This window comes from Coturnix japonica, chromosome 24 (genome assembly GCF_054131305.1).
Source record: "Coturnix japonica strain WE chromosome 24, WE-NBRP24, whole genome shotgun sequence".
NCBI classification, from domain to species: Eukaryota; Metazoa; Chordata; class Aves; order Galliformes; family Phasianidae; genus Coturnix; species Coturnix japonica.
Genome location: NC_140686.1, coordinates 2866812 through 2894643, shown reverse-complemented (window position 1 = coordinate 2894643; position 27832 = coordinate 2866812). Strand labels below are relative to the sequence as shown.

General features: G+C 39.1%; 1 protein-coding gene and 1 pseudogene across 2 annotated transcripts in view; both read left to right on the top strand.

Moving 5' to 3' along the window:
- Positions 1–780: 780 nt before the first annotated feature.
- LOC146757016 (uncharacterized) overlaps positions 781–27832 on the top strand; it is a 42064-nt pseudogene continuing 15012 nt past the window's right edge. The window contains exons 1-15 of the transcript XR_014936941.1: positions 781–1402; positions 2351–2465; positions 2724–2897; positions 3009–3115; positions 3541–3678; positions 4423–4571; positions 7381–7551; positions 18998–19026; positions 19128–19191; positions 19280–19315; positions 22132–22217; positions 23467–24475; positions 24888–24891; positions 25238–25455; positions 26988–27171. The product of XR_014936941.1 is annotated as an uncharacterized LOC146757016 (transcript). The remainder of the gene's footprint in view (positions 1403–2350; positions 2466–2723; positions 2898–3008; positions 3116–3540; positions 3679–4422; positions 4572–7380; positions 7552–18997; positions 19027–19127; positions 19192–19279; positions 19316–22131; positions 22218–23466; positions 24476–24887; positions 24892–25237; positions 25456–26987; positions 27172–27832) is intronic.
- LOC146757017 (uncharacterized) lies at positions 10878–13928 on the top strand. The gene is made up of 4 exons (XM_085523378.1): positions 10878–11284; positions 11650–11834; positions 12612–12759; positions 13645–13928. Exons 1-4 carry the CDS (start codon positions 11206–11208, stop codon positions 13800–13802), a joined length of 570 nt encoding a protein of 189 aa, XP_085379504.1. The 5' UTR covers positions 10878–11205; the 3' UTR covers positions 13803–13928.

The following is a 27832-nucleotide window of genomic DNA, read 5'->3' as shown; positions in this document are numbered from 1 at the left end:
AACTAAGGCAGGGGAGGTTTAGGTTAGATATTAGGAGGAAGTTTTTCACACAGAGGGTGGTAACTCACTGAAACAGGTTGCCCAAGGGGGTTGAGGATGCCCCATCCCTGGAGACATTCAAGGCCAGGCTGGATGTGGCTATATCCAGGGGGGTTGAAACTAGATGGTCATTGTGGGCCTTTTCAATCCAGGCCATTCCATTCTATGATTAAAAGATTCTATGACCAGACAACACGCAGCACACAAGCTTTTACTGCCATTGTTACTCTTCAATAAGCAAAATACACACAGTGATTTAATAGGGGAAAAATAAAGACTGCAAAAAGAGAGCTTCAGACTACCATTTTGTACCTCAGAGCTGCAAGGATTGTGAGCTAAATTATCCAGCCGTATTGTTATGTCAAAGGAAAGGTGAGTCTTTAGCAGACTAACCCAAATGCCAATGCTTACGCAACACTTAAGCCACACTTAAGCCCTTACTTGAAAATCTTACTGTGCTACGTGGATCTAGTACTGGGTAAGAGAAGAGGAATCACCTCATGCAGACAGCAACAGGAATAGCAATTGCTCAATGGTTCTTAGAGAAAGCTCCAGATTATCAAAGAGAACACACTGAGAATATGAGGAACTGTGACAGGAAATACCAATTTCTGAAGAAAAATAAAAATTAAATGGAACTATTTGTTTTTAACAGGAATGAATTAAAAATATTATTCAAAATCACCCATATTAAAGATTTAATAAACAGTATGAACAAAGGTGGAGGGGGGGAGGGGAAGATGGGAAAACTGAAGACAGAAAGCTGACAACTGGTTTAGTAACAGGTTAAAAACGCGTGCTTTGAGATCCCTATTAAATAATACCCACAAGTAGGGCAAGAAATAACCCTGCAGACGGTTATCCCCGTGACTATTCCAAAGGCAACGGCCCCAGGACACACCGTTGCCAACCGCTTTCTGAGGCAGCCGAGCCTACAGACGCGCACACTCCTGCTCTCCGCGGGTGTGTATCCTCTTGATATCGCTTCATATCGCTTAGTATCGCTTAATATCGCACGTATAACGCATACGTGGGGCTCCCGGCTCCGGCTGGGAGCCTGAGGCTGCCCTGCAGCCTGTGGGTTGGGCCGCGGCTTCCTGAGCGTGCGCCGTGTTTCCGCGTCCTGCTCGGGGCTCGGCCCGGCAGTGTTTTAAGACGACATGAAGAAGATACTCAGCTTCGTAAAGAAGAAAAAACGGGATCCGCCGCCCGGCAGCGCCGCCTCGGCGTGCTCCGCCGGTGCGTACGAGATCCGCCGGAAGGAGCTGACCAAGCTGCACCGAGGGGCCGCCGCCGGAGACCTGGCCCTGGTGCAGCAAGGACTGAAGAAGCACGACATCGACGAGCGCGACAAGGCGCAGCGGTAAGGGCGGCGGGCCGGGCCGGGATCCCCGCTGCATGACCTGGGCACAGAGGGCTGCTGTTAACGGGGGCCGCGCGTGGCTGGGACGGCCGGTAGAGGCCGCTCCGATGTGCCCTCCCGGCCTGGATCCCTCGTAGGGCTGCTCGGCATTCCTCCGAGCTGAGAGCTCTGTTGGGGGCTGGTGAGAAAGGGCAGCGATAAGGCTGCTGGCTTCATGAAGGCTTTATTGCTTGCGAAGCTGATGGTGGTTCCTTTAGGTTGTCATATTCCCCAGTGCTTGGTAACGGCTGCTTTTGGGTGAGGAGGGGCTCCTGCACAAAGTTGTGTTTGTTACAGTTAAATTACTCATTCGAGCTCTTTGCGGTACACTGTGCTAAATAAATAATAAATACAGTGCTCAGATCAATATTGTCAGGCTTCTATTCGGAGGTGAAGGATCTTGTATACTTATTTGGGAATTTCTCAGTGGGAACAGTCACTCTCGAGTTGTTCCATGTCTGTGACAAGGCATGATGAGTTATTTGACGTTCTGCCTGTTATTTCGTCCTCATCTTATCTGCCTTGGAGGAAGCTGGTCTTATGGAGGGTACTCATCAGCCTGCCTGTGATGGGAGCTGTTAGGACAAGAGGGAACAGCCTCAGCTTGCACCAGGGGAGGTTCACGTTGGATGCTAGGATAAGCCTCTCCAGAGAGTGGTTGTGCACTGGAATGGGCTGCCCAGGTTGGTGGTAAAGTCACCGTCCCTGGAGGTGTTCAAGAAACATGTAGATGTTGTACTAAGCGACGTGGTTTGGTGCACGCTGGTAATGGAATAAGCTTGTTTTTATTTGATTTTGTTTATTTTGGGAGGTAATTGGGATAAAGAAATGCAATTTGCCCTGTTCATGTACCACAGAGTGAAAATATTTGTTTAGCTGTCTGTTTCAATTTACACGTTTCACTTTTAGGACACCACTGCATCTTGCTTGTGCAAATGGACGTGAGGATGTCGTTACGTTTCTAGTAGAAAACAAGTGTAAGCTAAATCTTTTTGACAGTGATAACAGATCTCCACTGATGAAGGTAAGTAGAACATACTATGTTGCTGCAAGTAGGAATTATTGATTATGTATTAAATGATGTCTTTCCAGATTCTTTAAGTAAGTCTGTGTAGAAGCATGCATGCTGTAATCAGTGTGGCTTTGGCATGTGCTAGCTAATCTTGGCAGATGCTTTTATATTCCAGGAATGGGAAGTTGTAGTAGTAGTGACACAGTGAAATATGACTGCTGGAAATTTTACCTTTTTTTTTGTGTGTGTGTGTGTGTGTGTTGTTTCCAGGCAGTACAATGCCAGAAAGAAAGATGTGCAGTGATCCTGCTAGAGCACGGTGCTGATCCGAACCTGGCAGATGCTGGTGGCAACACTGCCCTTCACTTGGCTGCTGTAACTCCTAACACATTTCTAGCAGGGATGTTAATTGAGCACAGTGCCCGTATCAATGCTCAGAATAAGGTACATTTCGAGATTCAATAGAGAAGTTCAAAAAGTTGCATTGATATTTTTATTGTAGATTTTTTGTTTGTTTCTTTTGATTTTTAACTTGAATTATTTCTGTTCTTTCAGGACGGATGTACTCCTCTTACTCTTGCTATCTCTGAAAATCACAAAGAAATGGTAGAGCTCCTTCTTAAAAAAGGAGCTGATGTTCACACTCGAGATCCGTGTGAAAGGTGAGGAGATGGTCTAAACTCTGCAGGTCACCTTAGTTGTCTTCAGGTTGGACTGATGGGAGGGATGGGAATGAGCATTGAAGTAGAAAGACACAGAGAAAGAGCTCGTTGAGTGACTGGCGAAAGCAGGTCTCAGCTTGGCAGGTGGCATGCATTATTGCATGTTTTCTGCATTGAGAACTGCAAGAAAACATTGTTTCTGGTAGCCGCTGTGGCAGGAAAATTGCTATTGTGCCAGCAACATTGCTGTTATGCCAGAGAGAGTTTTTCAAATTGATGCCAAGTTTGTATGCATGTGTTGTTAATATGGAAGCTTTTTTTTCTGTTCATAAAGTGATTTTCTTTGAGATTGAGCAAATGGGAATTAAAATAATTACAATGTCTGACTAAATTGTATGGTTTGTCTTGTATTTTGGATGCTGTAGAACCCCACTTATGACTGCAGCAGCCGGTGGGGAGCTTAAGTTGGTAGAAATACTTCTTCGCTATGGTGCTGAAATTTTCCATAAAGACGTTAATGGATGGACAGCTGAGGACTATGCTATTCTTCATGGAAATGCTAGGTAAACTTTTAAATTTATTGCTAGGTTTTTAGTTATCAGTGTTGAGTTTGAACCTTTTTGGTAACAGCACCAAGTTTAACGGTGCTATTTTGAAGATGTGTTCATTGACATCTTCTCACATATACTGTTCATGTGTCTGGTGTTAATTTGAAAGTTGAGAAAAGGGCTTCTGCTCAAAATTCTCTGTAAGATTTCAAGTGTTTGTTTCTAAGCTGATGTCTGCCTGCTATACACTATTAAAATGTGTCTGTAGCCCACAGACGCAGAAGTTCAACTTGAAAAACTGAAATGTTTGTAAATTCTTCTCAAAACAGAACCCTTGTTATTACTGTCTTCAGTTCCACTGACCAGGAACCACCTGTTTTGTTTCAGAGGAGATCTAGCTGTTATTTCTTTTGTTAAATTACTAAGCAGTTTAACTCCTCCTACACATAAGTATTTTACCCATGGGTGTTCATTCATAAGAGTGGTTGTATTTGTAAAAACTGGACTGCAAAGGGTACCGAGCAGAAGTAAATAACTTCATAGATCTGGATGTGCATCTATAAAATAGATGTGTCCATTATATTTGAGTATGTTACGGTTTGCAAAAAGTAGAGTATGTTACACTTACTGAATATGAAAATTGTTTTGGCTATGGTTATGTTTAGGATGGATAGTATAAGGCTCTTATTATCCCATTAAGTGTTTATGTAGCTATGGGATTATTTTTCCCAAATGCATTTCCTTTTTTGCTCTCCATAGTCTTAGTAAAACACTGGCAGAATATGCAGACCATGAGAACGCAGGGGAAGCTTCTGCAGGTGCTAAAGGAGGCATCCCTGTGCCAGTGACTCCTCACCAGGCAAGAGCTGCTGGCTTTACGTTGGGTGCAGCTGCTTCGAGCAGAGGAGGTAGGATACTTAACTGTGGTAGAGCTAATGGGCAGAATCGTGGTGGCCCCTTCCTTAGGTTGGTTTGCATCTTTTAAATTCACCGTGCTCAGTGTGGACTTCAGTGGAAGCATCAGGTGGACTGTAATAAGAAGTGTTATGAATGTGTTTGCTTGCTGCTAGTTTACACTGCATCTCCACAGGCTGTGGGGACAGTTGTGATTTGTGTGCACTACATCCATCTGCTCATACAGTTGTCACTTTCAGCACATCAAGTTGCCCATTTATTTAAATTGTCCCTTTAGCAAGGGGGAGGAGGGAAGAGAAGAAACAAAATAGGTTAAAGTAGCCTTGTTTTATGGGTGTGCAATTTTTCTTAGAGATGCTCATTTAGATTGTTGTTCAGAAAATCCAATTGCAAAAGCTGTAGTTTCATCCCAAATAGTAGTTTTATCTTCTGTAGCAGCGAAGCAGCAGATGAATTGCAAGAAGATGCATCTTTTGTTGATTACCACTGGATTTCTGTCACTTTGTTTTAATTTTAATAGTTTCACCTGCATAAAGCTCCTTTTTTGGGAGACATAATTTCTCACCTTCAATTACAATTGCTTTTGTTTGTGTTGTGGAGACGTAACAAAAATTGTCTTGGAAAAATAACTTCATAAGCAACAACAGTACATTGTTTGTATATACCGTATCTTTTTGGACATGGTTTGATTTATAATCAAATAATGTTTTTTTCAATTACTTTTATTTAAAAAAGAAAAAAAAAAAAACAACTGAGAAAGACTTTGTGATCCAGAAAAACTGTTACATTTTCTCATTGCCTTGTAAATAAAAGAAATACATTCCTTCAATGAATTTGTAAAATCCAGGCAGCGTTTATAAGCTCAAATTGCCCTAAATGAATCTTAGAAAGTTGCTATTTTAGTATGAATGAGATTGCCTTGCAGTTTACGTTTCAAGCCCCAACGTACGAGGTTTTATTTGTTCCTTATTTTTAAGGGTTTTGTGAGAATCATGTGTCAGATGGGCAGCAGACTGTTCAAACACAAGTCATTACTTTTTTATTATAAAGACTGAGAAATATGATCAAAGAATACATGGCATATTTTTTCTTCCTGGACTTATCCCAGATGGAAGTATAGATTTTAGACCCAAGTGATGTTGCCTTTGACTTAGGAGCAGTTACTTTGAACTAGAGAGTGGTTGAAAAAGTTTCTTCGTAGCTTGGTTTTGAAGTTTTGTTTGCTTGTTTTTCAGTGGGGCTCAATACAGTTGGTTTAATCATTGAAATACTTTTTTTTATCCAAATCCACTCAGTTGCTACCTTCCATGCACATAGATAGTTGCTCTGGTACCCCATTGTAAGGACTAACAGGCCTGGGTTAATTTAAAATATGTGATTTGAGGGTTTCTTCTTCCAAGTAGAGGGTACATTTAGACTAGATATCAGGAAGAAATTCTTTACTGTGAGGGGGATGAGACACTGGAACAGGTTGCCCAGAGAGGTTGTAAATGCTCCCTCCCTGCAAGCATTCAAAGCCAAAGGTGGATGGGGCTTTGAGCAACCTGGTCTAGAGGGAGGTGTCCTTGCCTATAGCAGGGAGTTGGATTTAGATGATATTAAAGGTCTGTTCCAACTCAAACCATTCTGTGATTCTCCCTGTGCTCAGTCTCTTAAAGATGACACCAGCATGAGGAGTAGGAGGGAGCAGAGAGAAAGTTCAGTAGCGTAGTAGAAACAATATTGGAATTAATTCTGCAGTCTCTGATTGCATCCACACCCTGAATCATGAGAGTCCTTTTAATATGCCACAGTAACAGTCTTAAAAGTGTCCTTTAGAGAAGCCGGGATGTTGAGAGAGAGACCAGAGAAATACCCACTTTGGAATTCTTTTATTGTCTTTTGCTCTTCTGTTTTATTTTTCTGCTATCTAAAATTTTGACCTTATCCTTTCTGCTACTTTTGTACTTTCTAATTAGAAGAGGAGATTCTGAAGAATGTTGAACAGGTCAGCATTTTTCAACAAGTTTGCTCATGATTATTTGGATGTCAGAACATGAACCCTTTTATTAATCACGTACAGATTGGCTTCCAGAACATATTGAATGACCGATCTCTTAGATTTTAAGTAACAATTTATTTTTGAGGAAAACAGTAGTTGTGCTATTTCTGTTTCTAGTATGTTTGCAGTGACAGTATGTTTGGCCACTGCAGCACATACTAGTGTATTGTTCAGCGTTTCCCTGAGTCATTTGCAATTGGACTTGATAATCTTTTCCAACCTTAGTGTTTCTATGATTAGAGGAATTGTCTCAGCATTGTAAAACTCTTTACAAAAGTAAATTATCACTTCTGTGTGATTTTTATCTCCTGAGGTCAGATAAAACTTTTCCTGTATTCCCTCTTAAGGAAACAGAGAAAAGCCAGAAGGGATGAGAAATCATCTTGAGGTTCTTTTCAACCCAAGCCATCCTATGATTCTTTTAAACTTTCTCTTAAGTGTATGTTTCTGATAGTAGCTGTTTTTCCACAGCACTGCATGTGTATGTGATAAAATCCATGTAAGTAGGACAACCTTCTGCTCCAGAGAAAAGTAACAGATTTATTGTGAAAGAATTTGATGTCAAGGTAGTGTTCCACAGTTTCTCTTTTGACACACAGATGTACACATGCACACAAATGCATGTCATAGTCACAGCACATTCTCCCAGTGCTGTAGCTTTGTGTGTGTGCTTTTTGTATTTTCCAAACTTGTGAGATTCCGCATTTATTCTGATGTCATTGTTGTCTGTCCTTTCCATGCCTTTCCCTTAATGGATATAGAAATGCAACGGTCCCCTGAGCAGACTCTGAGAACAGGAGAATCGAGTGAAGGTATTCATTCTGCACAGCAGTATTTTAAATACCACACATGTCTTGTGATACACAAATACTTATTCATCATAGGTGCTTATTATCTTGCAGATCTGTATCTTGATGATTTAAGATCTATGAGTTAGAGTGGATTTGGGGCAGCTTTTGTTTCTTTGCATGTTTTGCATGAGTCCCTTATTACTGAATTCAGCATTTGCTTTTATCACTTGTGATAGTGTTGGTTTTGGGGTTGTTTGTTTTGTAATCTGTTCTCCTCTTGCTCAGAAATGGTGATATAGGCTTCAGTTAAAGTGGAAACGGGTCCCTGGAGACTAGATCTCATTTCTGTGTCAGTGCATCATGGCTGTGGTTTTGGTCTAGCTGAAAGCTATCTCATCAAATTCCTGTCTCGCCTTCTAAAGGATAGCAGGATCATTGGCAGTGTTTATATGTTGAAAGCAAAAGTGTAGGTAATTTAATGAGCTGTTTTCCTTACTTCTAGTGGTACTCATTGAAGATGTAACTGAAGTCGTTCGTCCAGAGTTTAACTGTTCCACACAGCAGCAATTTTCTGTTCTGCGTGGAAAGTTAGCAGATAGAGTCATAGTACTGAGTTAGTTATTTAGCTTTACATACAGCAGGATTCCATTAGCATTTAAGAATATTCTGTGTTTTCTGTAGTGGAAAACATCAAAAATCAGATTGTTAGCATTTGAACCATTTAAGATGCCCTCAGATGGGAAGTTTCAGCCTCTAGCTTTTTTCTCCATGAGATTTCTTTGAACATTTATACTGTACTGCATCTCAGAAAGCTGTGTTCAGATCAGGGAATATTCTCGCATACTGTGTTTAGGAAAGGCAAAATTTGTACACTCATTTGTAGGTTGTTAGTAGTAACCCTTCTTTTTGTTATAATATTTAACAGTTCAGAAACTTCAGGAATTATGATTTCTATGTGGAGATCAGATATGTCTGTTTTCCCTTCTGTGCTGGGAATCAGAAAGTCCTTCTATTATGTTTTAGTTGTTAAGAGGTGTTAGCGCTTCAAAAATTGTGTTCCTAGACTGCAGTTTTCATTAGAACGGTGACCTGAAGGATTTACTGCAGGGCGCTCTCATCAGGGTTGCTAATGATCTGAAGTAAGAGCGATTGTTGGATATGCTTCAGCACAGAGCTGGCATTCAGAGGGACTTCAATGAGCCAGGGCAATAGACTGGCAGGCATCTTAAGAAATCCATCGGGGGCAAATACCAAGACCCATTTGGGGTGAAAAAGCCCCTTCCTACAAAACATGATGGGACTGCACGGCAGGGGAGCAGCTCTGCTGAGAAAGGACACAGACCTGTCAGAAGGCAAGCTGAGCATGAGGCAGCAGGGTGCTCTGGCAGCTAAGGGCTGCAGCTTGCACTGTGCTAAGAGTAGCAAAGCCAGGAGACTGAGAGAAGCGATTGTCAGCCCCTGTTTAGCACTCACTTGACTGTGCCTTGGCTGTAATTTTGAGTTCCTTCTACGTGAGAGGTCGATGGATCAATAGCAAGCTAATTCTCTAGGGAGCCATCATATTTGTGAAGGAGTATTTGCCCTGTGAGAGAGGGCTGAGAAAGTGGACTTACTCAGCCTGAAGAAGAGGCAGCTTTGAAGGGCCCTAACTGCAGCGTCCAATGCAGATGAGAAGACAAAGCCAGATGCTTCCCTGTGATACTTGACAGGAAGCGAAGATGGCAAGAGGTATAAATGGAAGCAAGATGGTTTCTAGCTGGAGATGAAAAGTGTTGCCATGATAAGGATGGCAAAATAGAGAAGTTGTGAACCTTCTCTTGGAGGTGTTCAAGACTAGACTGAATAAAACCCTGACCAACTTTTCCTGACCTCAAAGCTGAGCTGGCTTTAAGTAGTTGGCTGAGAGACTTCCAGAGATCCCTTTTGACCTGACCTATCCTATAGTCTTAGGTGTGAGTTACTACCTTCACTGAACTGATAAAAACTTGGGGGTGTAGTATAGCATGCCCTGCTAATGCTCCTTTTGTCTCAAGTATATCATTTTTTGATTCACTGTAGAGAAATGCTGGTGATTCTTCTAGCTAGGGATAACCTATAGCTCCTGAGTATGCTTTTTGATTTTCTTTGTATTTATAAATATACTTTATTTATAATCCATAGCAAGGTACGGCAGCAAAAAATGGTAGATATTGTAGATATGTCTGATTTGTTTTTCAGTATAATTTGAAAAAGCATTTGTTTTGTAAATACTTTCCTTCATGCTGTTCTTATTGAATTGGCCACTTCAGCTTCTGTACTCTTATGAGCTGTTTTCATGTTAAATGTCTGTATTGGTTAATTTTTAGTATGCAAAATCTAATCTCAACATGTCGATTTATATTTGAACAGCAATGGATGGCTTTTTCGAAGGATACTCAACAAGGTGAGTCTTATAAAAATACCAAATGCTTATTTGAGGAATTATTTGAGAGGACCAGTACTTACTTTTCGTTGTTTTTGAAGTTCTGAAAAAGAGGGCAGTAATGGCACCTGGAATAATTCTGAGGAAGAAGAACTGGATTTTACAGCCAAGGTATGGTGCCTTTATGGGAAAATAGTTGTGTAAAATAAGTGATTTGAAGGCAATTTCCTATGAGATAGAAGGAAACTCTTTTTCCAGCCAATTCTTTGTTTTCGTTTTTTTTTTTTTTTTTCCTCCTTAAGAAGAGTCTCTCATCTGCCAACCTTTCTTCTGCTGTAAGTTTTTCCTAAAAATTGTTGCTTTGGCAGAACATGCAGTAGATTTGTGGTTTGAGGCAAAAGAGTAGATATTAAGATAAACTACCACATTGTATTAGTTGTTCATTGAGTGAGATTTGCCAACCCTAGGAATTGATAAGTTAATAAATAACCTGTTCTGTTCTCTTTCAAACTTCACAATTGTTTCCCCTAATTTACATGATAGGATGATTAATGAAAAAGAACACGATAATGAAAAAGAACATTTATTTATCAAAATCTAGTGAAATTGTTCATCACCTGGTTCTCTTTCCTTCCTCACTAGGTTCCTCAAGTGTTCGATACTTGAGTTGCTCAAATAATTATTTTTTCTTTCTTTTTTCCTTCTGTGGGATGACATTCCGTGCTTGTATATAATCTCACGCTGCATGACTATCTTCATTTTTTGAATATTTGGATATTTCTCTTTATAAGCTCCATGTGCTTATCCTGCTGTTTTTATGAATGTTCCAAAGGATTACCAGTTTTTTCAATGGCGTCTGGAGTATTTAGTCTGTTGCACTGGGATTCTGCAGTGATTAGGAACTTTAGTTTGTTAGTTCAGCACACTCTGTAATGCTGGAGATGTAAGCATGTGTACTTTAAAATTTTTTCTATTTTCTTACATTGATTTTAGGGGAAGTGATTGAAATTTCTAGCATTATTTTGAAATTTACAGATATTTCACTAAGTGGAGTTATATTAACTAATTTATTCTTCAAGCTTCAGGAACTTTAATTGATACTTGAGTTGTGCATACTTACAAGTAAGTAATCGCGAGTGTAGTTGTATTTTACCAATGGATTAAAATACCTTTTTAGAATTGTTACGCATTTACAGATAGTTTTGAATAGTCACTGACTTGTACACAAGAGGAGAGGAATGTTTGTGTAATTAAAGTTGAAGGATCTAGCAAGTATCTGAGTCCTTTCAAAAGGGGACAGCCTGGTTGTATTTACTGTTCAAGATTTGATGTAAGTAAAGGATTTGCTTTAAAACAAAAAAGCAAACAAAAACAGATCAAATAATTCTTTTAAAATGTGTTTTTATTTGCAGAAGCCACAGAAGCCAAACTTGACATCGTTAATGAATGTTCCCCAAAAGTTCAGAAATACTGGTAAGTTATTTGGAAAGTACTTCATAATACAATGACATACAAAAGTAAACTTACTAAGTAATTTCATTTCGGTTTTTGTTGTTGTTGTTTTCACTTGGCTGTAGTAATTGAGGAAAGTAGTGTTATAAGAACAGAACAGATGGTCATGTCAGAATAAAATAAGTAAGATAATGGAAATGACCATACTGAGTCCCCTCCTAAGCCTTTGTGTCTGATGTGTCCTTCTCCCATCCTGCCCTTACCTGGCTTCTTTTCCATACAGTCCCAGATGACTACTTTCCTGTGTTTTTAATGGGTAAAATGCCTGCTGCTATTTATATAACCCATTTGATTCATATTCCTCTTTCCCTTTCTCATGCTTTAAGGTGGTGGTGATAGTTCTAGAATTGAAATTCCTAAGTCACAGAAGAAAAGCCTCAAACAAAAAAAACCAACAGGTGCAAATCTGAGCAGAGGAGAATGTGGAGAGTTGTTGAAACAAGATGTCTCTGATTCAGGCAACCTTGAGGAAGATGAATTGGTGGAAGAGGAAGAAGGGCAGTGCAAAGAGGTACATAATAAATTCCATGAAACACTAAAACAAGAAAGTGAAAACCTGGGCCTAAATAGATATGAGGAAAATCTATGGGCAGCATTTCCCTCAAGCACAAAAGTAAGTGTACAGGGATGATTCAATTGGAAGAGTTTGTTAAGGGTAATACAGGTAAGCGACAGTAAACTATTTTCCTGTTAATACTCAATCACGTATCTGTATTCAATCATTGTATTTTGATACTGAAAACATCTTGTTCATAGCCAAACTCAGACATTATTTTCAATATTTTTATTATGAGATTGGAGAGTTTTGGAAGGAGAAAGACAGGAAACTTCATTCTTTCTGGAATCTGTGCACTTTCTGTTATGTAAAACTGAGGGAATGGATAATATCCATTAGAAGTTGTAGCCATTTAGTAGAATTCATGAGGTAATGACTGGAAATGAAGAAACAAAAGGAAGTTTTGAATGAAATTGAGGGCAGGAAACTAGTGAAATTGTGAGATATGTAGGCAGAAAGAAGACTTTCTGAATAATATCAATGAAACTGCATTTAGACTGACACAAGGAAGTGCTTCTCAGAGGTTTTGCATAGCCAGAGATGAGGTTTACAACATGAGGCACTGCAGTTTAATTGTGCAGATTCCCACTAAAAATTGTAGGCTTTAGAAACCATGTTGCACTTTGCTTCATTTAAGTCTTACCCAAGAAAACCGTTTTCCAAGTTGTTAATGGGTGGTGAAGTAGATATTGATTTCTGTGCTTTTCAGCTGTTTTGGTCAATCTGTTTTAGAAGGAGTCACCTAAATGGAAAGAAGAACAGGAGAAGGAAGATACTAGAAGGAAGCTGCAAACAACAGTTTTGGGGGATGTGAAACATTCTGTTTCTAGTAATAAACATCAAGTCCGTAAAGTTTCAGAAGACACAGCTTATGCGAGAAGTGAGTTTAAATATGATCCTGATTGCTCCTCTATAAGTATTAATGTTCAGTAAATAAAGTAAAATGATGATTATCCTCAAAGATGATAAACTTTCCTGTTACCTGTGAACCCTAGCCTGCTGTGGTAGAGAAGGTCTGCAGCTTTTGTTTTTTTTCGTTCTTACCTAACGGTCACAAATGGTGGTGCTGGATTCCTAATGATTACGTATGATGCAAGTTTCTTTATTAATTTTGTTGCTGTGTTCTCCTTGATGCCGTCTGAACAAAACAAGAAGCTAATCTAATCTATCTTCTGTGTGACAATATTGTTTCCCTTTCCGATGCTACTATCTGATTGAAAAGCTGTGGTTTTTCAGGGCTTCAGCCAAAAGCAGACCTGATTCAAACTCAGAGAAGACTCTTCCAGTACCTCAACTTGTTCAGTTGTAGAATGTAGGAGATCTCTCCTTTGCTAAACCTCTGTGGGCTTGAGAGCATGACCAGCTCAGAGAGAGTTGGGTAATTTGGCATAGACCCCAGGGTGTGAAAGCAGAAGATACTATTTCCATTGTCTGACTCCAGAGCACTGCTTGTTGCAGTAGACTTCTTCGGAGCATGTGTAGCTATTGGTCAGATGCTGCACAGAACATTGTCCAAACATGGTGAACGTAGCCATGTCAGCTGTCCTGCTTGGGCATCTTCTGCTGGAAAACAGATGAAGAGGAGTGAAGAGAATACTGTGATGTGAATTGGTGTAAAGTTACCCTTGAGTGGGACTCACTGTTTGGTTTGTTCTTTGCTGTAGAATTACTGCTCGTCTTTCAGATCCTTTATTTGACTGATGGGGTATAAAAGTGTAGTGCAGTATATTTCTCAGTGTCTGTATTTCTCCTTTTTTTTTTGTAGAAGCCCAACCCACAGTAGGAGCAGAGAAAAAGGAAGAGTCTGATTCTCCCTGGGATTCTGAGGTACTTTCTGTGAAATGTGCATCTCCCTGGTCTGTGGGAGAGCCAGATGAGAACTACGTGAGAGCTTGCCTTTGCGTTGAGCCCTGCCCCTGGTGAGGCTTATTTACCCCATATTGCTGCTGCTCGATGTCCTGTATCTGAGGGTCAACGAAATACTTGTAGTGTAGGTTCTGTGTGGAGATAGTACTGGGACAAAGTTAGGTTAAGCTTCTTGTATCAGCCCTTTGGTTGCAGGCTTTTGAGTTGATTTTCTAGCACAGTAGTGAAACAGAATAACTACTTCCCCTCTAGCCTTTGTTGTTGGGAAAAAAAACTAATTCCCTACTCCTTTCTTAAAAGTACAAGATTTTCTAGATAGCTTTAATCGCTATCAGCTTTGCCTTTTTGGCCTTTAAGCAAATCAAATCTTCCTTTTGCAACGTAGTGATGCACTCACTCAACATTGTGGGACATGTGCCCCAGCAATGTAGGCTGATATTTGAATGCCAGGTGCAAATTTGATGCCAGTGTTCAATCAACACAGAGCTGCAGCTTCTTGTTCACAATCAACATCTTGATTTCCTGTGTTAATTTCTTGTGTGGCTCTGTGATTTGCCAGCCTTAATCAACATTATGGAATAGTTTAGATGGATTGTGAGGATTTTTTTGCCCTTTTATTTAAAATGCAAAAGCCTTTGTTAGATTTTACTTTAAAAAAATTGTTTTGTACAAATTCTTACACGTATGTACTGTATTGTACAGCCGTGTTCTGAAGGTTCGAGGAAAGCATCTCCTCCTGTGTTTCTCCCACCTGCAGTTGAACATGGAGTACGCTTGCAGAGTGTTTCAGGGGAGCACAACAAGGGTAACTATCTCATAGATTGGATTTGTCTGTGTTTATAGACAAGTGAACTTTTTCTTTTGTTTTCCTTGTTAGTCCTGTTGTTCAGTGAGTATGTGCTGTAGCAATGAAGTGCTTGGCTGATGTTAATTAACAGCAGTGAGCACTGAACTTGCTGGCCTGCTTGATTAGTCCAGGAGGTTCTTGCGTTCATTATGTATACTTTTTGGATATGTGTTTGTTCGGGTGTTTTTCTTTGCTTTAGGTGGTTGCTTAAAGTGCTGGGAGGTGTATCTGGTTTAAGATTTAGCTGTGAACCCTAGCCTGCTGTGGTAGAGAAGGTCTGCAGCTTTTGTTGCTTTTCGTTCTTTCCTAAAGGTCACAAATGGTGGTGCTGGGTTCCTAATGATTATGTATGATGCAAGTTTCTTTATTAATTTTGTTGCTGTGTTCTCCTTGATCTGCACAAAACAAGTAGGTAGTCTAGTGTGCCTTGTGTGTGACACTATTGATTCCCTTTCTAATGGGTGCTATCAGATTGAAAAGCTGTGGTTTTTCAGGGCTTCAGCCAAGAGCTGACCTGATTCAAAGTCGGAGAAGACTCTTCCAGTGCCTCACCTTGTTCAGTTGTAAAATGTAGGAGATCTCTCCTGTGCTACTCGTTTGTATGCTTGAGAGCATGACCTCAGAGAGAGGTGGGTGCTTAGGTACTCACCCCAGGGTCTCAGAGCAGAAGATAGTATGTCCGTCTCCAGAGGATATCTTGTTGCTGTAGATGTTTTCAGAGCTCGTGTAGCTATTGGTCAGTTGCTGCTCAGAAGGTGTGGAAGCAGCACTCACGGTGCATTCACTTTTCTCTTAGTGCATTTTATGTGCAAAGAGTTTATTTTGGAAAAGCATGAATAGTCAGCACTCAGGCTGGAATCAGCAGTTATGGTTTTCCAGAGTGGACGCCATTGCTCCTGTCTGGCTCATTCCTGTAAATTTTCCTTGCGTTTCTGTGTGAGTCAATCCTGAGTTTGTTTTACATAATGGAGTAGCTTAGAAGAGAGAACTGACTGTGGTCTGCTCTAGATGGGAGTTTGGTGGTCAGAAGATACTAGACTTTGAAGTGATAAGATTTAAAATGCTTGCAGTGTTCTGGACTGTATTGGAGCTGTGAGCTTCTGTTTCATTCCTAAATGTCAGTCCTTATGTATGTACCTGGTCAGAAGTTGCAGGATTATGAATCATGGTCAGGTGAGGTATCCCTTGATAGCACTAAGCAAGGAGCCGTGTGTGTTGGCAGCTTCCTCTTAGTGTGAGGTTGTTTTGAATCGTGCTTTTGTGGTATGTCCTGTAGAGTGGAATGTGATAGTAAGTGCCAGATGATGGAGGTGTAGGCAAGAGGGAAGATGACTCAGGGTGTCCATATGCTGAGACTGAAGCATGCTGGAGTTTCTTCCTTAACGTTGTCCCAACACGAGGGACATTGTCATGTCAGCCACCATTCTTATGCATCTTTTGCTGGAAAAGAAATGAAGAGGAGAAAACAGAATACTGTGATGTGACTGGGTGTAAAGCTACCGTTGAGTGTAACTCATTTCTCGGTTTGTCCTTTGCTGTAGTACTGTTACTCATCTTTCAGATCCTTTGTTTGACTGATGGGGTATAAAAGTGGAGTGCAGTAAATTCTCAGTGTCTCTCTTTGTCCATTTTTTTGTAGGTGCTCTGCCAGCAGTAGGAACAGAGAAAAAGGAAGAGTCTGATTCTCCCTGGGATTCTGAGGTACTTTCTGTGATATGAGCATCTCCCCGGTCTGTGGGAGAGCCAGATGAGAACTACGTGAGAGCTTGCCTTTGCGTTGAGCCCCGCCCCTGGTGAGGCTTATTTACCCCATGTTGCTGCTGCTCGATGTCCTGTATCTGAGGGTCATTGAAATACCTGTAGCGTAGGTTCTCTGTTGAGATAGTACTGGGACAAAGTTATGTCAGACTACTTACGTTGGCCTCCTGGCTGCAGGCTTTGGAGTTGATTTTCTAGCACAGTTTTAATACAGCAGTTTATTGCTGCTTTTAAACTTATGAACTTCTCAGGCATATTTTTGTGAGGATTTTTTTTTTTTCCTACTATTCAGATCTATTCTGCTGATCCAGTCAGAGTTTAATGGATGCCAATACATTGAGCAACCCAGACATTTAGATTTTTCTGTATAGAACCTCTGTCTTCTCTACATAGACTTAATCCGATTTTGAAAATCATGTTCAGCAGACACCAAGTGTGCTGGCTGTGTTTATCCTTTCTGTCTGATAATTCTCAAGATGAGAGTGAGCAGGGTCTGTAGCTACTTCCCCTCTAGCCTTTGTTGTTGGGAAAAAAACTAATTCCCCACTCCTTTCTTAAAAATACGAGACTTTCTAGATAGCTTAATCGCTATCAGCTTTGCCTTTTTGGCCTTTAAGCAAATCAAATCTTGCTTTTGCAACGTAGTGATGCACTCACTCAACATTGTGGGACATGTGCCCCAGCAATGTAGGCTGATATTTGAATGCCAGGTGCAAATTTGATGCCAGTGTTCAATCAACACAGAGCTGCAGCTTCTTGTTCACAATCAACATCTTGATTTCCTGTGTTAATTTCTTGTGTGGCTCTGTGATTTGCCAGCCTTAATCAACATTATGGAATAGTTTAGATGAATTGTGAGGATTTTTTTGCCCTTTTATTTAAAATGCAAAAGCCTTTGTTAGATTTTATTTTAAAAAAATTGTTTTGTACAAATTCTTACGCGTATGTACTGTATTGTACAGCCGTGTTCTGAAGGTTCGAGGAAAGCATCTCCTCCTGTGTTTCTCCCACCTGCAGTTGAACATGGAGTACGCTTGCAGAGTGTTTCAGGGGAGCACAACAAGGGTAACTATCTCATAGATTGGATTTGTCTGTGTTTATAGACAAGTGAACTTTTTCTTTTGTTTTCCTTGTTAGTCCTGTTGTTCAGTGAGTATGTGCTGTAGCAATGAAGTGCTTGGCTGATGTTAATTAACAGCAGTGAACACTGAACTTGCTGGCCTGCTTGATTAGTCCAGGCGGTTCTTGCGTTCATTATGTATACTTTTTGGATATGTGTTTGTTCGGGTGTTTTTCTTTGCTTTAAGTGGTTGCTTAAAGTGGTGGGAGTGGTATCTGGTTTAAGATTTATCTGTCTGAGGATTTGGATATTTCTGGATAAGCAGCAGAAGAAAAATATCATTTGGTTAATCTTTTTGTTTGTTTATTTAATTTTTTTTTTAGTTTCCTGTTTTTCTTTAAAAACTAAAATATGTGGGCAAATTCTTGTTATGTTTCTGCGGGTTTCCACCTGCAGCTCATGGCAGTTGCTTTATGACCATCCTGATTGATCATAAGTGTGCTGGAAAATTTTGCTATTGGAATAAATCTTTTATCTTTTTGAGAGTGCTTTGGCAATGTGGCTTATAATATGGATTCAATGACATAGCCTAAAAGGCAAGTCCAATTTTATTTTTGTAAGCAGACACCAAATCTTAGGAAGCTTCTGGAATCCATAAATCAACTTACCAATTGTCTTTAATGTCTGCTTCCATATGATTCTGCTAAGCTTGAAATCAGTGTGGGAGGGGGGAAGAGGTGACTGTGGTAGTCTTTTTAATGTATTTCCATGTTATTTGACCACCTAGTGTTCGAAAATCAAGTCTTGATGATTTGTTTTTAGTATTTATTTAAATCTAAAAATTATTTTTTGGAACAATTCGTAGAAGCATTTTGTATGCTTGTTTCATGAATGGAGTCGTAAAGTATAAGATGACTGCAGCACAGGGCAGTAGGTTGTGTGAGTTAGGAAATAAGATTTGACACTAAACTTGAAAAAGATTTGGAATAATGCACATGTTGTGCATTACAACCAAGCAATGTTTGTATCATTTATTTCCTTGCAAACTGATCCAGAGAGGTCAGTTGAGAACCAGATTGTTTTTACCTCATTGAATGATGTTTGTATGAGGTTGCTGTGTCTGTACCCTTGCTCTCCATAAGCTGTTAATGAGAAAGTAGCCTCAACATTATGCACTGCTAGAATAGAAGTAGTCATAGTTCTGCTGGGTTCTTTCTTGATTGGTCATTAAGAAGCCAAAGCTATCTGCTCTAATTAATTTTTCCAGAAAGCAGAATTCAGCTTCCAAAAGGAACAAAATATTTTAATCTTGTTCTCTTAATAGACATGACTTAATGCTTCACATGAATTGTTGTCATTCTGTGATTTGATTCTTTTTTTTTTTTTTAATAAAAGTTGGATGATGGGAATTACTCTGTATTTCTTATATACTACTACAAGTTCTGTGTGATAAGATAATTGGATATTAGCTATTTCACTCTCAATGAAGTAATTTGTGCAAGAAACAATTACAGAGCCTACTAATGTTGTAAAGAATAAAAGATATCTTCAATTAAATAAAATAACGCTTTCATTTTTCATCTCCAGGCTTTTCAGAGAAACCCAGTAATTTGCAGGTAAATGCTTTTCATTGAAATCTACTTGTCCTGCTCATTAATGAATATGTAGTTACTTTGAATGTATGGGTGTTTATTTTTCATTGGTTTGTCTTTCATAGTTAAAGGTTTCTGCAGTTTTAGAGATGAATGAAACATCTTCAAAAACAGAAAAGCAAAAATCAGGTAATGATGTCTTTTATATTCTGATTTTAGCTTCAAAATCTTTCTGATAAGCATATTTAATTAAGCATTTGATTCATTTGTTTTGCAGATCCACAGGAGAAATTGAGTGTAGATGATATTGAAGGTATTTATAAATAGTTGTTTTTTTTTTGTCATGTCCCTTTGTGGGCAGATACATTGTAGTTATAAATTGTTCATATTAAATTAATATTTTGCTAGCAAGATGTTATTTCAGCAGCAGATTTAATGAAATATGGCTCTATCTTTGGGTGTTTTCTCCACTACAGCTCCATTCAACATTTCTAAACATCCTTCTACAGTGTAAGGTTCCTCCAGCATACATGCTATCATCACCCCTTGTCAGGCAGTCCACATTTACTCATTTCCTTCTCATTGCCAAATATACCAATCTGCAGAGGAGCAATAGGGGTCATGTCCTGTGTCTGATTCCTGGCTAGGGTCTGCAGATGGAGCTGTCCAGGAGCTGCAGGTGGGACAGAATGGGTGATTCACAGGCTTATGCTTCATTAGCATGATTGATTATTTACCTGGCTTTTTCTTTGCCTCTCTGGCAGTTGTATGAAAACATGTATTACATATGCTCTTCCAAAGCCATCCTCTCATGTTTTGTTTAAACTGGCCATTGAGTTTAGAGCTAGTGGAAGGACATGGGAAAGAGAGTGTAGGTGGGAGGTAGTGAGTGGAAGTATGTTGGCAGGTATTCCTTTTGGTTGGGAAAGATAAATAAAAGTGAAGCAGCTAGATCATTTGTTATACATGGGAGAGAGTATATCTAACCTCAATGGGTTCTTAGTTTCTTAATTCTGATATATGTGAATTTAAGTATTTGTTAGCGAGATACAAAACAGTTCCCTATTAAGGTCTTAGAATTTCTACAACGAGCCCTGAAAATTACAAATCAGGTGAAAACCTATATAAGCAAGCATATGAAGTAGATGATTAGATAAGAGTTCAGAAAACTATTGCAACTTCTAAGTATGGAATGGAAATTGCTCCAAGCTGTTTGACATCCATGTCTTGGGAAAAAAGGTACTGTTTCTTTTGATGACAATAGAGGTTAAACTTCTTTCTAGAAAAAAAATGTACATGTGTTTGCATAAAGAAAAGGAGATTCTCTACTGCAGTGATATTGTTTCTGTAAGATGCACAAAAGGTGGTTAGAATCATTGAATTATAGAATTGGGCTGGAAAGGACCTTTAAAAATCACCTAATTGAAACTTCCCAGCTGTGGATAACCTGTTGCAGTGCCTCATCACCCTCATCAAGAATTTATTCCTTATATCTAATCTGAACGATCTTTTAGTTTAAAACTGTTACCCTTTGCTCTGTCACTACAGGCCATAGTTAAAAGTCTTTCGTGTAAGCCCCCATTAATTATTGAAAGGCCATCATACGGTCTCTGCAAACTCTTATATTCCCCAACTCTGTCAGCTTTCCTCATAGGAAAAGTGTTCCAGTCCTCAAATTGTTTTTTGAGACCCTTCCCTGGACCTGCTCAAGCCAGAGATTTTTTGTGCTGGGGGCCCCGGAGATGAACTCGGTGCTCCTGGTAGGGTTTTGAAAGAGTGGAGTAGAAGGGGACACCACCTCTCTTGGCCTGTTGGCCATGCAGTGCTTCTCTTTTTGTGGCCCAGGGTGCAATTGGCTTTTTGGACTGCAAGCATGCATTCTCAGCTTATATGTAATTCTTCATCCAGCATTATCCCCAAGTCCTTTTCCACAGGACTGCTCTCAGTCTGTTCATTGTCCAGCCTGTGCTGAAGCTGATGACTTCCCAACCCAGGTGCAGGATCTTGCGCTTGGCCTTGCTGAACATCATAAGACCTGCTTCTGTAGGCTGTCAGTATCTGTCTGAATGCGATCTCTTTTCACTAACATATCAGATACACCACTTGGCAGCACTTCCCTGTCTACCAAAGAATCCACCCATGATATTTCTCCAATTTAGAGAGATGAGCTCTCTAGGTAGCTAACATCAGTTGCTATTTCTTTATCCTCCACTCTAGTCACTCCATAATAGAAGGTTGTCTGTGCCTTGGAAAGTACCTCCTTTCTTAAACTCTTTAAAAACAAGTGTGATGTTTCCCTTTCTCCAGTCACTAAGGGTTTTACCTGACTGCCACAACTCTTTAAATATGGTGGATAGTGACTTAGCAACCTAATTTACCCATGATCTTGGAGGTCTTTTCCATCCTTTGTGTTTCTGTGATTCTGTGAGTTCTTGTTTTGTCTGTTTTATGTAGTCATGTGAAATGTAGTCCAGTGATGGTGTGGGACGTGGCAAAGTTAGATAGGAAAAGCAGTCTTTTCATAGCTCATTTTATGTCATCATTTCATGTATTTTCTGTTCATCCTTCCTCGTGTCTGTTTTTTTTCTATAATCCATGTATTTGCTCAAAGATCAGGTATTAAGAAATATATGTGAAAGTTTGTCTCAAACTCCTATGTTTGGGTTTCAGCAAGCTGTATTTCTTCTGCAGAGTGTTATAATTCCTATCGTACAAGTATTTCTAACTCTAAAAGGGTTAAACGAGACCCTTTGTGGCACAAAACAAGGAGAAATGAAAGTAGCTAGAGGAATCTAGCCGATTGCTGTCTAGCATACAGTGTGTCATGTATGTATAAATATAGTTCTACATGTAAAACATTTGAGATTCTTAAAGGTGTATTTCTGACTGATTTTCATCAAATTTCCCTTAGGAATGAAAGGGAAAATGCCCTGAGAGGGATTAGTTCGCACAGAGGCATCTTCAAACTGTTTTGTAATATTATGTTCAAATCGTAAATAATCATACGCTTGAGAGGCTGTGTTAGTTTGTGCTATTTTCTCACAAATGCAATGATTCAGGATGTACTCTAGGTATAATTAATTTGTAATAAGTCATGTTCGTTATAAAGATGTAATTTTTTCACTGTAGGTGAGCGCTCAGAATCTACCGTTCATGTGTCGTCATCAGCTAAAAAAGAGATGGTCAAGGATGCCACTGAAAACTTTGGGAGGCAGGTATGTGAAACCAAATATTGTGTTTTTCCTTGCGTGCAATTCTGAGAAACAGTGCAGTCATGTGGTGGGTTTTTTGTTTTTTCCTATGCAAAATACATACTCATTTGGGAGCAAAATTTTATATCATGTGATTATTTCTTTGACAAAACACGCCAGATTTTCCTCTGTGTATTAGAAAGATTAAGTAAAAACCTGAAATATGATCTGTCAGTGCTTTCTCTGCCTCTGCAAAATATCTCCTTATCTGATCAAGTTAGTAAGTGTTCGAAAATATTTTTTGAAGGTCATTATGGTCATATAGGCTAGGCGTCCTGTTTGTATTGAGCATACAGGACTGGGTAGGGATCTTCATTGAGCGTCTGGAGTCTTCTGTAATACCTCAAGGGAAGTGGAGGAAGTAATATCATCATACATCCAAGGCACTGTGGAAGAGGGATGTGATTCATTTCAGCAGGTAGAGAGCGGAACTTAAGTATTGGAAGGTGGTAGCGGATGTGCAAAGTGAATGGAGCTTGGAAATGAAGTGGCTGAGACAGGTGGTGACTGAGATGCTCTCCATTGTGAAAGATTTTTGTGGAGTTACGATGTGGAAGGAGAAAAGGGCCTCTATAACCAGAGTAAGAAGGACAATAGTTGTGGTTCCTTGGGATGCCAAGGCTGCAGACCTTGTTCAGAAGGGAACACAAACCAAGGGCAACTTTGCAGGGACTGTGAAGTCAGAGATAGTGAGAAGGCTGGAGAGAGGAGCTGGTCAGTGAGCTTGAGGCATGGTACCGTTTGGATAGATGTCTCAGTTCTTGATTTTGGGCTGAGGGCAGGAATGAACAGGTATTCCTTGTAAATATTTGTCTTGGGAGCTTGGAATAGAATTTAATAATTCTCACTCTGAGGAGCATAAGTGATTGTAATGTAGCCAGTCCCTTGTGGTGGTTAGTAAAAAAGCTTGTTATGATCACTCACGCTTGTTATGAACGCTCACCAGCAGGGGGTTTAAAGGGACAGTCAGTAGAAAGTAATGGAGTATGGGAAAATTTGGGCAGTTGTGTTTTCTGTTGTTACTGATTGGTTTTGATCTGTTTGATTGGTTTATGTTTCTAAACTAGATCCTTCTGTTTTGAGGAAAAAATAAATAAGGTATCTTTGTTTTGTTGTTGTTGTATGATGGGATGAGTTTGCAATGTAAATTATATGGCTTAACGGTAATTTCATTTTTCTTGGTAATTTTTCTGTCTTTACCTGCTTACTTAAGGATAAATATGTTTTAGAAACTACCAACTTGATAGAAAATACAGCACATGAAAAGCAGACTGACAAAGCAGAAATTTCTCATCAGGAAGCCCTAGCAGAAAATGAGGAATCCCACAGTGCTGACAAGCAGTTAAGTCTAAAGCCGTGGGAAGAAAGATACAAAAAATGTGGATTGAAAAAGAGAAAAGGGAGTTGAAAAGAAATTTTACAAACATTACAGCAGAGCTGAAGCAGCTGTTTGGTGAAATTAATGAATCTGAGAAAGCTCCATCCCTTGTGGCAGAAGTGTCAGAAGATGACCTCATTGAAGAATTGAAGAGTCTTTGTGTTTCGTCTTGTGTGACAGAATCAAGTGATAAGTTAGAAAGTAAAGGTGAATTTGGAGATGTGAAACTTAATGTAGACCTAAAAGAACCCAAACCTGAAATAGTTATTCTGAGTCTCTGTGTCCTTCCTGATCACAATAACTTAAATGCGAGCATGGAAAATACCTGGAGAATACCAGATGAAGAAGGCTGCACTAATTACACAGATAATACAAAAGTACATCTATCAAAAGCAGAGGAAATGGAAGAGAATGAGAATGGGATTAGTAGAGATGTAGAGGGAAGTCCTGAGTATTCCCTGAGACATTGTTTAAAAACAAATATTTGGGATGACATTTCTAATAATCTTCCTAATATAAGACCTGTTTGCACAAATGGTGAAAGTACACTTGGCTTTATAAGTGAGAAGAAAATTGGCAAGGACATCTGTCTTAGTGACAGTGTTCCCAGAGACTGCCTTATCAAAAACAAGGAAATAGGAGAAACAGAAATCGAAAATCTTTTCCCGCATACTCAGCAACCTTGTGGCTTGCTGAAAAGGAATCTGGATGAAGAACTAAAACAAGATGTGGAAAGATTTAAGAGTAAGGTAGGAATGCTGCAAATGGTATTCCTGGCTTTGGAAAAAGAGAAGGTAGAGCTACAAAAAGAGGTAGAAGTTCACCTGCTTTTCCTTATTCTTTAGTCTTTCTCAGTATCGGTGGTCCTGTTCATGTTAGCTATTGATCATTAAAAGAAGGTGCTTTGTGCAAATTGGTTTTTTTGTCTTAAGAGAAGAACGTTACTCATAAATAAGGAAAGCAGTGGAGAACTGTGCTTTTCCCCATAATGTAATCAGAAGGTTTTGAGAAAGCAAAGTGTATTGTTTCAGTTTGACAATAGGTGGCAGTCATTTCCAGTGTAAGTAGTTATCACCTCATTACCATAAAAAGAAATTCATACAAGTACACCAGTTTTGATTGTCGATCAAGGAATGAAAATAGCTTCTGAACAGGGTCTTGATTTATCTCTTCATTTGCTGTGGTTTGTGCATGGTGTGCCTTCATTGCCTCTCACTAAAATTCCTGATTGCTGTGAAGCTGTTTCTGCTTTTGAGTTCAGTTTGCTTTTTTCCTCATCATTAAGGAAGTACGACATCATACATCCACTCATACTTTGTGTTTCTACAACTACTGTTGTGTAGTCCATCTGATTTCTTATCCATCAGTAATGCTTCTATTGTTTGTTTCCTTAGGGCTGCTTTGCTTTTTTGTTTTTGTTTGATTGTTATACTTCAAATCAAGAGTGAATTCAGAGTATATTTGTTGACTTGGTACATTTTGTAGAGTAATTTTGGGGGAAAATCTTTTTTATTTTACATTATTTTAAAAGTCAAGCTTAGATTATTTGGTCTTGGATCTCCTTTAGAATCAGAAAAATATATGAAGCTTAATTTTCTCTTCATAGGTTGAGAAGGAAAAAAGGAAGCAGAAACATTTCAAAATGCAAGCAGTGGAGAAACAGGAAAGTCTTGATAAATCAAATACACCAGTGGGCAATATTACCCATCAACCAGTAAAAGAAAAGCTTGCTCTAAGGAAGAATGAAAAAATGATAGAAGAAAAACAAACAAAGAATTCTTCATCTGAGGAGAGACCAAAATTACTTGAAATGCCAGTAAAAGGGTAAGCTAATAAAATAATCCGTAGAATTAGATTGTTTTAAATCTTGTAATTGAAGCACTTTCCTCGGTATTGAAAGCTATGCTGAGTAGTCCCCTGCTCCCCAAACTGTTTTAAAAGTATATTTTTCAAAGAACTAAATGCACAGTGGAGGTTCAGATTAATTTTGCTGGAGGTGATAGAGGTCTTAATCACAGAATCATAGAATGGTCCAGGTTCAAAAGGACCACAATGATCATCTAGTTTCAACCCCCCTGCTATGTGCAGGGTCACCAACCACCAGACCAGGCTTCCCAGAGAATTTCTTCCTTAACACTGACTCTAATCGTGTCTTTAGAATCTTACCTCCTATGCCTAATAAATTAATCAAGACCGAATTCAAAGCCCTTGCACGTGGGATGGAGGAACCCCTTGTGTACACAGTGAAATGCTCTGGCTGGTGAGCTGATTCGCTGAGAAGCCTCTGGGGGCTTTGGCAGAGATTAAGTGCAACATGAGTCAGAATGATCTTGCAGCTGAGAAGGCCAGCAGCATCCTGGGTTGCAGAGTCAAGAAGCTGAAGGGAGGAGTCCATCCCTACTTAGCATCTAGTTGGTCTGTGTCTGGAGCACTGGGTCCAACTTTTGGCCTCCAAGTACTTGTGTGCATTTCTTTTTATGGCCTTCAAGAGATCGTAGTCAACATGTGTGAGTTCAGTAGAGGCTTTCCAGGCTGATCACAGAGCATGAAACTCTGTGAGAATAAGCTGAGGGAAATAAACTTCAGGATGTGCCAGCAGTCTCCCAGTACGTGGAAGGGGATTGTAAGTAAGACAAAGCCGTTCCTGATTTGGCCTGGATTTGATTCTAAACATTTTTCAGAATTCCCAAACATCTGTAAATAGAAGGAATTAATTTTTTCTTCTATGTAAAATCTCAAAACAGTATTAGCTATACATGAGTAAAAGCTGTACTTTTTGGGAAGCTAAAGGCTACATGTAAATCTTTCTCCTTTAGAATAAGCTGCTTCAATACTGATGTTACAGCCACTATCCTTATCCTTTAATTTATTAAAAGAAATGAAAAGGTTCATCCGCACATGGTAAGCAGTTGTTATAGTCTTAGGGAAGGCTTCTTAAAAGTTTTTGATTTGTCTTAGATAAGTGATGTGATGTTTTATCGGTATTACTTGCAGTCATTATGAATCTGTACTATATAGGTGATGATCAACTTATTAAAAACAGTGTATTTTTGTTAGTAAAAGTTCATGGTTTACTGTTCATGTTTACCTATGTCGACATGGAAATACATGATGAATTTTGTACATCACTTAAGGGCTTATTTGTCAGTCTTGTGCAGCTCATGTATAAGGTGTCTTCCACCACTAATGGAATGAAATTAGAGTGATGTTAAAAGTTTAAAATTGCAGAAAAACTTCTATATTTGAAAAGGTGTGACATTTCTACAGTTTTAAGTTGTTTCTCCTGGTTCATGATGTGGCATATTTACTTTTTTGTCAGTGCTTTAATTCCTCAAATACTCTCTTTTAAATCCCAGATTTTCTGTGAAACAAGGAGAGGAAAAGAGACATAGAGCTGAAATGCGATATGAAAAAACAAGAAAGCAACTAAAGAGGGAAGAGGATCAATATTCTAGAGAGACAGAGGAAAAACAACAACTTGAGTTTCGTGTAAGGAATTTAGAAACAGAGTTAATAACGCTGAAACAGCTCAAGAAACAGGTATATTAAATATATATCTTCTGTTCTTCTGTTTCTTTCAAACTGATATTTTATGCTAGTATGTTCAACTTGTTGGTGAAAGAGACATTAGGTAATTATCTTGGTGCATTTTGAGGACCATTGTCATGAAACCAGCGTGAACAAACAAGTTCATGATACCTTTTCACATTTTTCAGAATTATAGTTTGGTTTGTGCTTCAGGCAAAGCTTCTCTTTGAGTTATTTTTCCTAATTACTACAGAACTCTGTGCGCGTGTGTGTATATGTATGTCTATATCTATATATCTATATATATATTATATGTGTATATATATATATATAATTTTTTTATTATTATTGTTTTTTTTCTTCAGAAGGAAATTACAGTTACTGTTTGTAGTATTCTTTCAATTATATTTACATGAATTTAAATTTAGGCCTAAATGTTACTGTTTACCTGATAATCTGTAAATTGCCTCAGTTGCTTACAATCAAGACTGAATCCAGAAAAACTCTCACCTTTATTTTTATTACAAGTTTAGTGGCTTATTTAATGCAATTGAGATGATGATGTTCTCACTGTACACAACCTGCATGAATTCTTCAGTTCTTACATACAGTTTTGAGGGTCTTTTCACTGGCCTTTACCTACTTTTCAGCATTCCTGTCATGGTTCTACGCA

Excerpts from the sequence above, each read along its gene's own strand:
- LOC146757017 (XM_085523378.1), top strand. The coding sequence starts at position 11,206 with ATGTGTTTTTATTTGCAGAAGCCACAGAAGCCAAACTTGACATCGTTA. Across the intron at positions 11,835-12,611 it reads AAGAAGGGCAGTGCAAAGAG|AAGGAGTCACCTAAATGGAA; the intron begins GTACATAATAAA and ends AATCTGTTTTAG. Across the intron at positions 12,760-13,644 it reads AGACACAGCTTATGCGAGAA|AAGCCCAACCCACAGTAGGA; the intron begins GTGAGTTTAAAT and ends TTTTTTTTGTAG.